Source organism: Nematolebias whitei, chromosome 10, assembly GCF_014905685.2.
Source record: "Nematolebias whitei isolate Nwh7 chromosome 10, NemWhi1, whole genome shotgun sequence".
Classification (NCBI taxonomy): domain Eukaryota; kingdom Metazoa; phylum Chordata; class Actinopteri; order Cyprinodontiformes; family Rivulidae; genus Nematolebias; species Nematolebias whitei.
Genome location: NC_056507.1, coordinates 17,575,290 through 17,591,084, shown reverse-complemented (window position 1 = coordinate 17,591,084; position 15,795 = coordinate 17,575,290). Strand labels below are relative to the sequence as shown.

At 40.1% G+C, this 15,795-nt stretch overlaps 1 protein-coding gene across 1 annotated transcript in view; it reads right to left on the bottom strand.

Annotated features, from left to right (window-relative positions):
- The window catches only part of LOC119416207 (GTPase HRas), a 34,130-nt gene that overhangs the window by 15,979 nt on the left and 2,356 nt on the right, over positions 1-15,795 (bottom strand). Inside the window, exon 2 of the mRNA XM_037683408.1 lies at positions 3,709-3,838. Within this exon, the coding sequence (XP_037539336.1) occupies positions 3,709-3,819 (111 nt within the window). The 5' untranslated portion in view covers positions 3,820-3,838. The remainder of the gene's footprint in view (positions 1-3,708; positions 3,839-15,795) is intronic.

The following is a 15,795-nucleotide window of genomic DNA, read 5'->3' as shown; positions in this document are numbered from 1 at the left end:
CATCCAGACCACTTCACAGAGCACCACTGCATAGTAGAGGCATTGCATTTCCATGGTCGGACCTCCAGATTGACTGGGTCGGACCACTCACTAAGACCTCTAGAGGAAATAAATATTTTCTCACGGTAACCTGCGCGTTTACCAAATGGGTAGAATGTCTACCAGCCCCTAATGACACAGCACAAACCACTGCTATGTTATTAATGAATCATGTATTTTCAAGGTTTGGACTTCCCCTTAGGGTGAACTCAGACCAAGGTACACACTTCACAGGTGAAGTAATGAAGGAACTGTGGAAGACGCTAGGCGTCAAAGCCAACTTCCATATTGGCTACCACCCACAGGCTTCAGGCCAGGTTGAGAGAGCAAACAGGACTGTGGTGAGTATTTTGAAAAAATACGTAGCCGCAAACCACAAGGACTGGGACGTGAAACTCCCTCTGGTCCTCATGGCCATAAGGGCCACTCCACACACGTCGACTGGCATCGCTCCTTTCGAGATGATGACGGGTCGACAAATGACTCTCCCTCTGCACCTGTTGTACCAGCCAGGCGATGCTGCCATGGCAACAGCCTACACCACACAACAATACATGAAAGACTTGGAAAGACACCTTAAAAACACTTTTGCTTTCGCACAGAAAAACCTGGAAAAATCAGCTGAAGGACGCAAAGCGTACTACGACCAAAAGGCCTCTCACGAGGAACTCCAAGTGGGAGACAGGGTCTGGTACTACACGTTTGCACCCAAAACTGGGAGAAGAGAGTCCGGGACCGGAACTCTCGCCCGTAAGCTGATGCCCAGATGGACTGGACCCCATCTGATAATCGACAAAGTGTCTCCAATTATCTACCAGATAAAAATCAGTAAAGGCCAAAAAGAGCCAACTGTTAAATGGGTACATCGTAACCAGATTAAACAACACAAGGCGTGCAATAACTCCTCAGGAGACAAAGATCTCACAAAATCTGACCTCGTGGGAATAAGGGTCATCCAAGCAGAAGATAACTAATGGATAAGAAACTTAACCATAGTTTAAATTCACAGGACCTACCCTTGACCATTACGAAGCTAAGACCTATCTCTTTGTGTTTCCATAGGACAATGATGATACCACTACTGGTAATCTTCACCCTCTTGGGTGCCACCCAAGAAATCAAAGCCCTCGTAATAGCGGTAAATGAGTTAGCCCTTAAGGTTGAAGCGGATTACGCGGTCGCACACCTAATGGATAGGATTTTTGCTGACATGCTTAGAGATATCAGTTCGTCGGTAGATACACTAGCCACCGGTAGGATCCCACCGTATCTAGTCTCTCTACAGATGGTGAACGACATCCTCAGCTCCGCTACGCACGAAAAAGTTACGCAAACACAGGCACACCTGGCTTACACTCTCGGTAGCGCAATCCCAATCTACGTCAATCACAAAACATTTGAAATGGCGTTCATTATCAACCTACCGATAATCCCCGTACGGGCCAGCAATATGTAGATGAACAGATGCTCAGATATATTCATCAATTAACGCGGATTCCTCATTTTTCTGAACTGAATAAAACGTGCATTGAATTTAATGAAATGCAAACGTGAGACGTCATTTATGTTTGACCCATCAAAATGAATGCGGTCATTTATTTACAGAATCAAAGTTTAACATCAACATTTACATTAATTTGGCAAATTATGAAAATAACAACATAAGCAATCAATCAGGAAAAATCATACGGCCATGATTTTTCCGTTGCTTCACCACAGACATTTATGAAAACTGTACAACTATGATCTTTTACCCACACGGATGTGGATGAGCACTTTACACAGACATTTCTAAAATATCTGGAAGAATTTCTACTTGAGAGGAAAGTTTAAAGGGAAAAAAGTTAAAGGGAGTAAAGATGGTATGTGAGGGGAAGTGTTCACCAGAACCGACACTCTCCATCAGAACCCAGCTCACCTCGGTACGCTTGGTAGGAAACTTGACTCATTACCTTTCTGAGATTAATCAGCAGATATGGAGTTCCGTTAACGCTACCTGTCCAGCGTCTCCTTCGGATGGCTGTAGCTCGTCAGAAGTAGTGGCGAGTGGAAAGTGTTATATTCCCATGACCCGGAAGAGCTCTGTTGTCATGTCAGGATCTTCCCGTCTCCCAGAACTGGGCTTCTCTCACAGAACTGGTTGAACTGTGTATCCAGCAGAACTCCAACAGCACTCCATCAGAACTTCTAACAGAACTGTGTAGACCAGGAAGTACCGACATTTTAAAGAGCTCTTTCCCGGTTCACTTTTGGGAGTATTCCCATTGGTCAGAAACAACCAGACGGGGTGTGTTTTGTGACGTAAGAGGTTAGAAGACAGCAAGAATTGTTATGAAAAGATCAGAAATGTTCTCACAGACAGAGAGAGTTTTGTTTTGGCGCGTTTCAGAAACAGGTGCCAAAACCTCTATATTTATGTCTGAGAGGATTCTAAAAACATGCCAACAACTTGTTTTGCGTTTGACTCCAACCTTGGACCAACTTACACTTGCTCATTCAGAAGCAGAAATCAGAAAAGGCATAATTACTCTGTAACAGCTTTGACATGAGTTCTAACTTTGCATGAGAATAAAAATCATTACACAGTTAATAAAATTGATTAGTTCACTGCAACATCTAAAATGGTTTGAACTAAGACACTTTGATTATCAACATTTGTAAAATAGTAATGATAATAAAACAGAGAGTGTTCTTTTCACTTGAGTCTTCAAGAAAGAAAGTCTCAGGATGGGTGAACCTGTATTTCTGGATTCAAATCAATGAAATGACAGTTCCTGTCCCACAAGGTTCTTAAGGTCAAGATTTTTGACCTTAGACTTAGTTTTTGACATGGGCCTAGTCCACTACACTACGTAGGAGAAGGATCCGGGTACTGAAATGGCCAGCCTGCAGTCCAGATCTTTCACCTATAGAGAACATTTGGTACATCATAAAGAGGAAGGTGCGACAAAGAAGGCCCAAGACGATTGAACAGTTAGAGGCCTGTATTAGACATGAATGGGAGAGCATTCCTATTTCTAAACTTGAGAAACTGGTCGCCTCTGTCCCCAGACGTCTGTTGAGTGTTGTAAGAAGAAGGGGGGGTCCCACACAGTGGTAAAAATGGACTTGTCCCAACTTTTTGGGGATTTGTTGATGCCATGAAATTTGGAAACAACAGATTTTTCCCTTAAAATGATACATTCTCGGTTTAAACTTTTGATCTGTGATTTGTGTTCTATTCTGAATAAAATATTAGATGTTGACACCTCCACATCATTGCGTTCAGTTTTTATTCACAATTTGTTTAGTGTCCCAACTGTTTTGGAATCCGGTTTGTACTCCTCAGCGGAGTTTAGGCTTTAACCTTTACGAGTGAATGAACAGACAGCACATCTTCCATTAATGCGTAAAAGCATAAATGGTACAACCACAAAGAGATTCAAGTAGAAACAATTCCATTTTTTACATTATGATTAGAGTTGGGTGATATGGTCCAAAATTAATATCTCAATATTTTAAGATGAATGGCGATATACGATACATATCTCAATATTTTTTCTGTCCATAAAGTAATATCAAAAATATATTTCTGAGTCAAAGCTTAGTCCCAATTGGCACACAGGCCCCCTCAGCCCTAACACGAAGCCCACAAGAACAATGAGCAGAACATGCTGAAGAGCGTCGTACCTCTATTGTGGGGTCATATTCATCTACGAAGTGGTTCTGGATGAGCTGGATGGTGAGTGCACTCTTGCCCACGCCTCCTGCGCCCACCACCACCAGCTTATACTCCGTCATTTTTGTCCACCACACAACACTGCAGGAAAGGACCAAAAGCAAGCAGGTTAGTACAGTGACAAAAAAATTTAAAAAAAGAGAAAGTCGTGAAGACACAAAGGTTTTGAACGGCTATGCACTGCCACTGTCTGATTTACAACGTGTGGCCAGACAGAAGATGGTGTTTTACATGTGCTGGGGTGAGTTTGCAGAGGGGGCTGACGTTGAGACCCTCAAAGGGGAACAAGAAAAATGCTGCTAAGGTACTCAGTGTTCTGTTTCAGCAGCAGAGAGAGAGCCTGAGAGGGGAAGCTGAGGAGGCAGCAGGAGGAAGGAAGGAGGGGCACAACGCTGGCAGACAGACCTTCTCCAGTCAGGCTTTATGTTTCTCACATCTCTGCCTTTCAACTTTCACCGACTGATGCCAGAGCTAAAAAATTATCAATACTAGATCAAATTATAGCACTGAACGATATAGACAAAATAAAGCACTTTTAAAGAGTTGAACCAAAACGGTGCCAAGTTTTACTTTGTTAAGAGCCAAGACAGATTATTGCTTTAATCATTTCTTAATTCTTTGAAGTGATCAATCCATAACAAAATCTAGTGTCAAAAAAATACATTTTAACTCATGAGTTGCTCCTTATGGACCCTATGCACCCACTACATAGGTCTAATTGGCTTAACCAGGTTGGCCGTTAAAGAAAATATATATTAAACGTATATCTGTTAGTTAAAGCTCATTTAATGCCAATAAACACTTCATTTTCTGTAAAATTCCAAAAAACAAGAAGAACTTCAAAACCCAAGCAGAAAACAGAAAAGGGCCTCACTGCTAAAATGTCAATTCAAACTTTCAGAGGCAGGCACAATTCCTCGTTTTTGTTTCCCCCCCCCCCCAAATAATAAAGCTTGACACCATTTCCTTGTTTTTGGATGTACACACAGCAGCAGAGCTGGTGGTAGGCATTTAACAAGAGATAACTAATTGCAAACAGAAGCCAGTGCACACACACAGATCGTCTGACGTCAGCTCTGCCCGCCTGTAAAATTCCAAGTGTTAGCGCAACAAGTTGAGAAAAATACTCCCATAGGTGCTTTCCATGATATCGTGCCGTAGTGTGACTCAGCTTACTGGGAAAAATAAATCTAACTTAACATATTCATGACCAGTAACTGACCTGAAACCAGCCAAGGGAAACACACACTGAAACAGAAATGCAGAGATAAATCCCTCATGAAGCTTTTGCAAGTCTAAACCCAGTTATAGGGAGTTGGTAAGTGACATCATCATGAGTTCATCTCAAACTACAGTACATACTTTAGAGCAGGGGTGTCAAACTCACTTACAAAAGGGGGCCAAAATTAAAACCTTTTTCAAACTAAGGTCCAGCAGAATCTACATTAACTCAAGTTAGATACCCAACATCTTTTCTTGGCTTCACAATCCTCAAAAAAAAAAAAAAAAAAAAAAAGAGAGTTTGATTGGTCTCATTTGACGTTCTCTGTTGCACTTTTGACATCATAATCAAAGATTATTGAAAAAAATTCAAGTGAAAAAAGTATTTTACATTTAACATATGATCTTGGGGGCCAGATAAGATGTCAACGAGGGCCACATTCGGCCCCCGGGCCTTGAGTTTGACATATGTGCAGAGGAAAACACTTAGACATGCTCATAAAGTAAGAAAGTAGCAGCTCTGAGTGACTCCACAACTAGTTTCTCTTTCGGTCTGACAGCAGACACTCGAACCTTTTCTAAATAAATTTTCCACAGACGAGGTCTCTACATAAAAGCAGATATTTCAACATCTAATTTGAATCCCTGTTTGCATTTGTGTGGATAACTGTGTAGCAAATTATAGTGAACTGCACCCACCTTTGACACAAACATGCAATAATTACAGCAGAATCCTATTTTGCAATTTCAGTGTTATGTCTGTCCCACCCTAAGCCTGGAGTGCAGCTTTAAATTTATCCCCCTCAGTCTTGAACTTAAGACGAAGGCATTCAAATCCAAAGACAAGCACATAGATTTGAACGTGCTCATCACACGGTGAATGTTCTGTTAGAGTGTAGAAAAGGGGAAAATCATTAATCTGCACCAGCTGCTTCTGTGTGTGTTCAGAACATTAGGAAATCATTAACACTACAGGTTACATACAGGTTTACCTGTGGAAGACAAAGACAACTTCATAAGAAATACATTATGTGTCAAACAGAATTTTCACTCATCAATGACAGATGTCCGAGCAGAAAACACCCACCCAAAGGTGCACACAAAGCTGGAGTGTATAGTAAATTATGTGTTAAAAAAAAAAGGTATCAAACCTCAAACATATGGAGAGATTCTTCTAAATTACAACATATTAAGGGGGAAAATGCCTTCCCTGTACAAGACAAATCAAGTGACGAGTGAAAAATAACTCACATCCTGTTATAGTTATCTCTGGGTGTGGTGCATTTATAGAATCCTCAAGCAAAAACTGCTATTTGTGTCTGAATTAAGAGCAAAAGGACAGAATAACATTATATAGCAATATGGCAAGAAAGATGTTACTGATTGGCAAAAAAAAAAGTCAGACTTGAAGACAATCAGATTCTAATTGGTAAATGGACTGTAATAGTGCCTTTCTCTATTATCGAGACACTCAAAGTGCTTTACAACACAATCTGTGCCCTCATTTACCCATTCATACAGCACTCTACTATATCTATACAAAGAATGATCAGAGCTTTATCACATTCATACACCAATGGGACACTAATCGGAGGCAATGAGGGGTTCAGTGTCTTGCCCAGAGATACTTCGGCATTGCATTGGAGGACGACTGCTATAAGCACTCAGCCACAGTCGCCCCTTTGTTATTTAATCCCAGTGATGCCACCAAATATTGTATGTTCCTTCTTGATTTTGTACATAAACCCTCACTTTCATCAGTAGAACAGGCAGCTCTTGTGGCCATCCTGTGTCAAAAAACAAACAACTGCTATAAATCTATAAATCAAATGGAGAAATATATCCTCTCAATCTCATGACCTAACATTAAACTTCATTTTACAAACTGTAGCTATAAAACCCAGCTTGTCCTCCAACCAACACTGTGCAGTCTGGGCCAGAACAAGCTGAGCTCCTCAGAGCCTCCTGTGATTGAATAAACTGAACATTTACAATGAACAGAGACCCGAAAACACATTCAGCAACTGAAAGACATAGCCAGAGCATTGGGGTTTGTCAGCAGCCATTTTATTTACAATAAACTGGAACAATTAGCAGCATTTGCACATCAGTTAGAATGGTTATATAGAATATAGAACAGTTGTTGGAAATAAAGACACTGAACTACTCAGTTTCCTAAAACTGGTAATGATCAATCTTCCATTATGTAGTAAAAAGCTAAATGAATGAATGTAGATTAATATTCTGACTAAAGGGTTACAAACAAGCCATAACAAAATGACAAATTCAGATAGCCTTGTTTTAAAATTTGTAAAAGATCTTCAGAAACTCAGAGAAGTTGTCTGCAAAAAGTATTTATGAACACCAGTTGACAGAATTTAAAGCTTGTATGCAATTTGAAACGTGTCCTCATATTATATACTAAATATCAAATAATGTAAACGTTTATGAATGTAAAATATGTTCTGGTCATGATTTTTTAAATTTTATTTATTAATGACAATGTTTCACTTGTTGCAGCACGGTGGCGCAGTTGGCACAGCTGCCGCCTCTCAGCAAGCAGGTCTCACCAGGTCAAATCCCAGCCCGGTTCATATCCTGGCTGGGGGCCTATCTGGGTGGTGTTTGCATGTTCTCTCTGTGCATGTGTGGGTTTTCTCTGGGTACTCAGTTTCCTCCCACAGACAAAAAACATGCATGTTAGGCTGACTGGTAACTCTAAATTGTCCCTAGGTGTGAGTGAAAGAGTTAATGGTTGTGTCTCATTTGTCTCTATGTGCCCCTGTGATGGACTGGAGACCTGTCCAGGGTGGCCCCTGCCTCTTGCACAGTGACTGCTGGATATGGGCACCAGTGACCCCTGTAGGGCCGAGTACCGAACTTCGGTTCTTTTATGGTACCGGTCGGTATATGTATCAAATTATGCCTTGGTTTTTGGTGTCAACTTTCGGAGATTGGCTGTAACTTGACACGTGGTTTCAACCACGTGTCAAGTTACAGCCAATGCCAGTGCTGCAACTTGCACCACGCAGGAAAAACCAGGAAAAACACATACGTGGTTACGCCCACAGACAGGGTTCACGTGGTTTCTAAGGCAAGCCATATGAAGCCTGACCGTGCACTGAATCGATTTAAGAGCGTAAAGTTGCTCCGTTTTTGACTGCAAGGAGAAAGGACCACAGCCTCCTCCTCTCAGCATTTACGTCAGTCTGAGGATGTTACAGAGCTTGAACGGCCTGATTCAAAATCTCCACGACCAGACTTCGCTTCGCACCGAGGACGGTGCCGTGTCTGGGATTTCAGATGGTAAGTTTACGTTTGTTAACGTTACTGCAACTTAATATGTGAATCGCGGTGCGTTAAACTAAGATCCATGTAATGCTAACTTTAAGATATTAGTGTGTAGCTTTATTTTATGGCTATGTAGCTAGCTAAAATCAAAAGATAACTAAAGATTGATAGTAACAGATAAAGCTTAGCTTGTAAAAATGTACTCATCCATCAGGTCAACTGGTTAAACAGTTCATTTAATGTTCACTGCTTAGGAGCCTCTGACCCCGATATGAAGACAGACTAAAGAAAGGCAACACGAGGGCCACAGGACAGTTACAAACTTGGTTGTTAAGAGTTTGCTGCCTTTTTCTATAGTGGAGGCTCCATGGTGGAGGTAACTAAACTGTAAAGTATTTTGTTGACCAGTTAAGCCTTTATCTCCCAGCCTAGATAATGGTTTTTGAGCAATAATAACACAAACATATTATTGATGATGTTTTGTGTTCTCATGTCAATTAGGGAGATGATCAGAGCCCTAAACCCCAGAGAACCATAGAGAAGATCCAGGAAGAGACACAGAGGTACAGAAGTCTGCCATCAACCCTAACCTCAGTGAATCCAGTGACCTGGTGGTGGGATGTGAGGGACACTATGCCAGTGCTATCAAACTTTGCAACCAGGTATCTGTGTGTGCAACAAGTATCATCCACACCCTCAGAGTGAACATTTCCTACTGCTGGAGACACCATCAGCCAGGAGCGAGATTGTTTGTGTCCAAAGAAAGACATGTTGATTTTTCTGAAGAAAAACTGCTAAGTGAAAAGGTCCTCAGTGTGTAGTAGTGAGCATTAGACACCGAAGTGTCACTGGTTTGAAACTGTTCTTTTGACCTGGAAATTATTTGTTTATTTTTATGTAAGAAAACTGCTTGAAATGGAAAAATACCAAAGTTAAAAAAATAAAACTCAAGATTTGTACTGTAATGTGTAACATAACTTTCTTCTTGTTAAAATTGATAATTATAAAATTGGTATAGGAAAAAGTACCGTTCAGGAACCGATATCGAAGTGAAGGTACCGGTACAAATATCGAAAAAAAAAATTGCGACACCCAGCCCTAGTGCTGCCCCTTTTTTGGTACCAAACTTTCAGATGTATCAGCTTCTGTCGAGCCTGACGCCATTACGTAACCGGCTAAAGCGCAGTGATGACTTCTCCCGCTCCCTGCTCTGCTTTGCTCACTCGCAAGTCACATAACCAGATCACGTGGCCAGTCTAATCGCAGCCTTTGCGATTAGAAAATCTTGTTTTATCATATTGCGATATCGCAAATGCAATTAACTGTTCAGCCCTAATCACAACCAAAACAGATGGATTTGCAAACTTTCCAGGTTGTACCCAACCTCTCAGACAAGAAGTCACCAGCTCCCCACAACTAGGGCTTTGGTAAACACAATGGATAAGTGGTATAGAATGCCCTCGTGCACACATTTTAGCCACGATGCTATCCCAGAGCTACGCAAAAAAAAAATGCAGAAACATCGTTGCAGCAAAGCTGAAAGCAGTGGAGATTTTGCAACTGAAACAGATTGATTTATTGCTTGTGTTCATTGAAAAAATACATAAAGACATTGGAAAATAATGGCATATTAAATCGCAATATTGAGATCAAGAAATTGCAATTAGAATATTTTCCAAAATCGTTCAGCTCTACCCACAACCCAAAATGGAAAAAGCAGGTAAAGAAGATGGATGGATAGATGGATGATTGGATAGATGGATGGATGGACCGACATCATTCTCAGACATTTTTCAACTCAAAAAGATATATTCTTATCAGCACCAGTGCACTGGTCAATACTTTGTAATAAATTAATTTAATAATATCCTTTGGAGAAGGACATATTTTTCTTCAAAATAACCCATTTAAGCTCATTTGAAATAATATACTATAACAAATTATTTATCAGTGAGTCCAGTGTTTAAATTCAACTTTGAATTTTCCACTTAGTCAATCTGAGAGCACCACAGATGCAGTGTTAAATGAGCAATACTCACAAATTAATTAGGGTTAACAAATCTCACCAGCAGATGAACGTACAATCCATCCATTATCTTTGACCCGCTTCTTCCTTTTTGGGTCACGGAGGTCACTGGTACCCATGTCCAGCTATCACTGTGCGAGAGACGGGGGACACCCTGGACAGGTCGCAAGTCCATCACAGGGACATGAAACAAAATTCACTCTCTCACTAACAGCTAGGGGCAAGCTCTACCCAGAAAGGTCCAGATTCAATCTGGCAACCTTCTCACTGAGAGGCAACGTCTCTACCAACTGAGCCACCGTGCCGCCCATAAATGTACAAGCAACACATTATTCAATTGTAAATGTTGAATAAGTGTTACACTTGTGTTTCAAGGTCAAAGGCCTGTGCAATTTTACATGAATATTAATGTGAATGTTTGAGGGGAAAGGGCGTCAGAAGCATATGTAATGTGGGGTTGGGGGACACAATGATGTGTGTAGGTGTGTGTGCGCACGCGTGTGTGCACGTAAAAAAAGGTGTTCACTAGTGAACAAAAAAAGCAGCATTTCACCTAGATGTCCTTTAATTCCACACATTTAAAACTTGTTTCTCACCAAGTTTGTGTAAATTCATCTGTGGATTTTAAAGACATTTTAACTTTAATACACTTTAATACAGAGCGTCAGGTCGGCACTATTTGTCTTTATAGAGAAATAAAAAACATCACCACTGGACTTTCTTCACTTGTGTTCAACACTACTCATCTAAATGATGTTCCTCATGAAACTTGAGGACAATAAGGTGTGGGGTTTTAAAGACATTTCAACTTTAATGCACCTGAACACACCACTCTCTTACACCTGCAGAGTCTTACAGCGTCACAGTTACAGCTCACATGCTACAGATGTAGCGCTGCTCTCAAGCATCCTCCTAACATGAATATATGTTTATGATCAACCCCCTGGTCAACCACTGCCAGCACTAAGGTGCTAAACTAGCGAGCGAGTAACACGGGTACCTCCACCTCCTCCACCTGTGCGCGTTTTCTGCCGAGGCAAGAGGCAGGTGGAGACGGTGGAGAGTTGGAGGTAACCAGGAAAACCTTGAATGGAGTTTTAGTAGCTTGAGTATTATCCTATTAATCACGTGGAATGGATTTGTTCATGAAGAAAGAGAAACTGCGCTGCCTGAACTAATGTTTTATAGTAAAAGTGGGGGGGGGGGTCCAAATTAACGTTTTTTTAATGTGGGGGCGACTTGTCCCCTTCACATATAATGGTTGCGACGCCTATGTCGAGGGGCCTATTTCAAAATTCCTGATACTGAATCAAACACGGCAAAAATTACAAAACCATGGGTAACATTTATTAAATGTTTTAAAGAAAGTCTGCTTTGTATTCACAAAAATGCAATATAACAGAAAAAGAACGGAAGTTTGACAATCCTGTGTAATTACCAGGTGAAGACACATTAAGTTAAAAAAAAATTATATATAATATATATATATATTTAAAACTATAGCTTTAGGAGCATTCACACTGGTAATTCATGTTCTGTGTCCATTTCAGAATTTTTTCATTAAGATTTGCAATTATTTTCACTTCAAACACAACTTTACTCTAAATGTATTAAGCTATAGACATTATTTCTAAAAAAATAAAAACATTTGTGCATATTGAAACTTTCTAAATATGCATGTCTGTTGTTTAACATCTCTTTCATAAAGATCATAACAGTCAAGAAAAGTCACAATGTTCTAAATTCACATTATTGTAATTATTTTGAGCGGAAAACTTTCTTGGTCTTCCACATTTACTTTAACTTAAACCATTCTTATTTACTCCTTTCCCAATTTAAATTTAAACAAAACTATAACATACTGTACCTTGTAATGTGTTTTGGTCTTAACTTTATGCTTTTTGGAAAATAGTTTATTAGATCACAGTATTTAAAATGTATTTTTCCTTTACTTAATTTTTCCCCTTTAAAAACTTAAATTCCAGGATTCTCTTGCAAAGAGATTTTTAATCTCAATGGGATTTTCCTGGTGAAATAAAGGTTAAATAAAATAAAAATAAATTAAACAATTTTCTGTATGGTATTGTTCATAAAACAAGTAAACTAGATAGTAAGCTTTTAAAGCACAAACAAAAAAGAAGAGTGACATTTATGTTACTGCACAGAAAGACTCATAATTATACATGAATTGTTGCAACATTTTGTATAAATAACTAGATGCTGAATGTACACCAGACTAGACAAGTGATTGAAGTGCCAGCCTAAAAATGTCTAACTCAACACACCCGCTTCTGGGAAGCAAAGCAGACACTTGTACCATCTTCCCACAAAGTAGGCCATGTCAGCCGCTGATTAATAATCCACACACACATATGGAGATGAAGAGCAAAAATGAATTACTGATGGATGCCAACATGTTTCTGAAGCCACTTGTTGTCAGTGGGGGTCTAAGTGACGAGGCAGCGAGACAACATGTTGATAAAACCATCACTGTTTACAGCAATCTTACAGCAACTCAGGGACAAAGAACAAGAACCTGTGACTGGAGTTGCAACAGCACCCAAGTGTTTGGTAGACAACTAATATACAAATCATCATGATTCATCATTTAATTATCCCAGGTTTTTTTTTTGTTTTGTTTTTTTATAAAACTGATTTAAAACCACTTAAAAGAATTGCAAATCATTTAATAGGAAACAATAAATTAATGCATTAATGAATTTTAGACTTTGGGGTATAAAAATGCACAAGACAGATGTGTCAAATCTTCAGCAGAGTACTGGTGTGACAAGAAAACATTATTAAATTCAATCTAAACTGTGCAAAACAATTAGAAATACCACTTCTATAGTTCCATGAGGATGTTTAATATAACTGAAGGATTATTAAGCCAAGATGTTTTCAAGGAGCCAAGATGGCCGCGCTCAGAAGAGTGGTAGCTTCACAGGCTCCTGGTGAACTTGATCTTTTTATGTTGATGTTGCTTTAACTTGTTTTAATGTTGGGGTTTTTGCACCTACAATGCACATCCACAGTACGGGTATGACACTTGTGGAGTTTTCTGTGTCGCTGCCTTGCCATCGTGATTCAGTCCTTCCAGCCTCGGGCTCAGGCCTGTCATGGCAGCTGCCTCCATCTGCCTCTATGGACCAAAGTCTACGGACCCGTTCAGTTCTGCAGGGAAACCTTGGATGTTCTCTGTCTGCCGGACCCTGTTTTGGAGGTGCAGTCTGGGAGGGCAGCTGCTGCAGTCCTTGTTATCACCATGTTGCTGACGGGATCTGCTAACAAGACCCGTTAACGCTGCTAACAAGACCATGCCGCTAACTGAGCCACAAGGCTAACAGTCCCATGGTGCCAACAGAACCATGTTGCTAAGAGAAACCTCACTGCTAACAGTATCATGCTGCTAACTGGAGCATGTTGCTAAGATAACCTCACTGTCATTACAACCACTCTGCTAAAAGGACCATGCTGCTGTAGATTTATTCCTTTTTCACTTTTGGCGCCTTGTTTCTGTAATTTTGTTGCATGCTTGGAATAAATCCCAGTTTACGTTAGTTTTGGGATTGGCTCTGAGCCCGACTCCGCTCGCATTAAGTGTGCGAATTATAGCCGAACAGAACTAATGAGAATCATGCTGCTGTTGTTCAGTGTATTGTTTTGCACCATTAGAGATGAGCGTATATCTTAGCTCTTTTAGCGTACCATTGGGTGTTCGTTTAGCGTATACCGGTATCTTAGTTTATGTCTCAGATCCTTATTTACTGTTTCTTTTTACACTTTATATTTTTGCTATTGTTGGATATAACTGGGACCCTGTGTACACAATTTCGTTCCACCTCTTGTACCACATGTGATGTGAATGAAAAAAAAAAGAACCTTGACTTCATTATTGACATCTCTACTTGTAGTCAACCTTTTTCTCTTCAACACAGAGTGATAATCCCGCTCCGTCATATGAGACGTGTCACACCTTCATATTTTTCTGCACCGTCCTGATTTTCTTATTGAACATCAATCACTAATGTTAATCTCTGAAGAACTAATGAATCCCTGAATGTCCACATCTTCACATGCACATTTAAAAACACACAATTATACACGTCATTCAGATCTGTTGATCCTACAGCAAAGTGTGGCAACAGCACTCTGTGCAACTTTCCTGCTACAGCAACTGTGTTGTTTGCAAAGTGGTGACCTTTTCCATTCCAAATAACTCAAAACCTTAGCAGAGCCGCTCCCTATTTGATCCAAGAACACTACACAGCATGCTTGTGTTTAAGGCTATTTATAGCACACCACCTCCAGTCTGGGAAATTAACATTTCGTTTTGAAACCTTAGAGCATCGCCCGGACCAAGAGGATAATCTTTCATGACATCTTACGGAGGGTGCAAGTGCAAAGAAGCGATAGGGGTGGTACTGGAGGATCGGCTAAGAACAAGGGAAAGCTGCTCTTACCAAGAGCACAATAATTACACTAGAAGGATCGACATTTGAAATTAAATTAAAATTTCTAAACCCAATCTTTAGATACCGCTCCAGCTTAAAATGTGCAATGAAAAATATTTAAATTCCTTCGAACCTGGGCATCAGTTCAACCTCATCAATGCAAATGTTGCAGGAAGCTGGGCAAGTGAATGGCCATCTTCTATAACAAGCATTTTGCCCTCCATTAAAGTGCTTAATTGGTTAAAGAATCCATATGAGCAGAACCGCTGCAGCGATAATAGATTTTTAATGGCATAATGATGGTAAGGAGACCCTCTCCAGGGAGGTATCACAGTCAGCTAGTGAGACTCCAAAAGCCATGCTAAAGCCTCAATAGCCCACCACACCCTCCCACTGTTTTCCATTGACATCATCCTAAAAAGCATCCAAACAAAAGTGTTGACCAGCACTAGCAAGAGAGAGAAGTCCGTAAGTTCAAGGACAAAGTATAAAAATAGGATTGTTTCTCCTTATTACTAAATCTAGAGATTTTTTTTGTTGTTTTTTTGTTCAATAAATGCTTTTCCATGTGCACCTCTATAAAATGTGTGTGCATTCTGCTTCTAAAAGCGCTGGAGTCTGAGTGACCTTTTCCCTACTGGGTCATCCTTTTAGCTTGTTGTTGTGCAGGGTGAGACAGAGAAGGCAGCAGCAGAGATGAAAAGGCCAGCTGACCCCCCACACACACAAAGAACTGCCAGTTAGAGGAGCCATGGGGCTTATCAGACCCAAAACATCCAGAAACTTCTAAGTGATTTTTTTATTTTTCTTGTTGTAAGGACTTGGGAAACTTTTCCTTAAGTTATTTTAGTTTGTGTAAAGTACCTGAGCTTAACGAAGTCATATAGAAAATTGTAGGGATGCACAATATTATGGGCATGATATCGGCCAATATTTGCATTAAAGTTAAATATCAGATATCGGCCATTCCATCAAAATAACTTATCAATACAAAAGGCGCTTTTTTTATACACACACATATACATACGGTACATATTATACATACA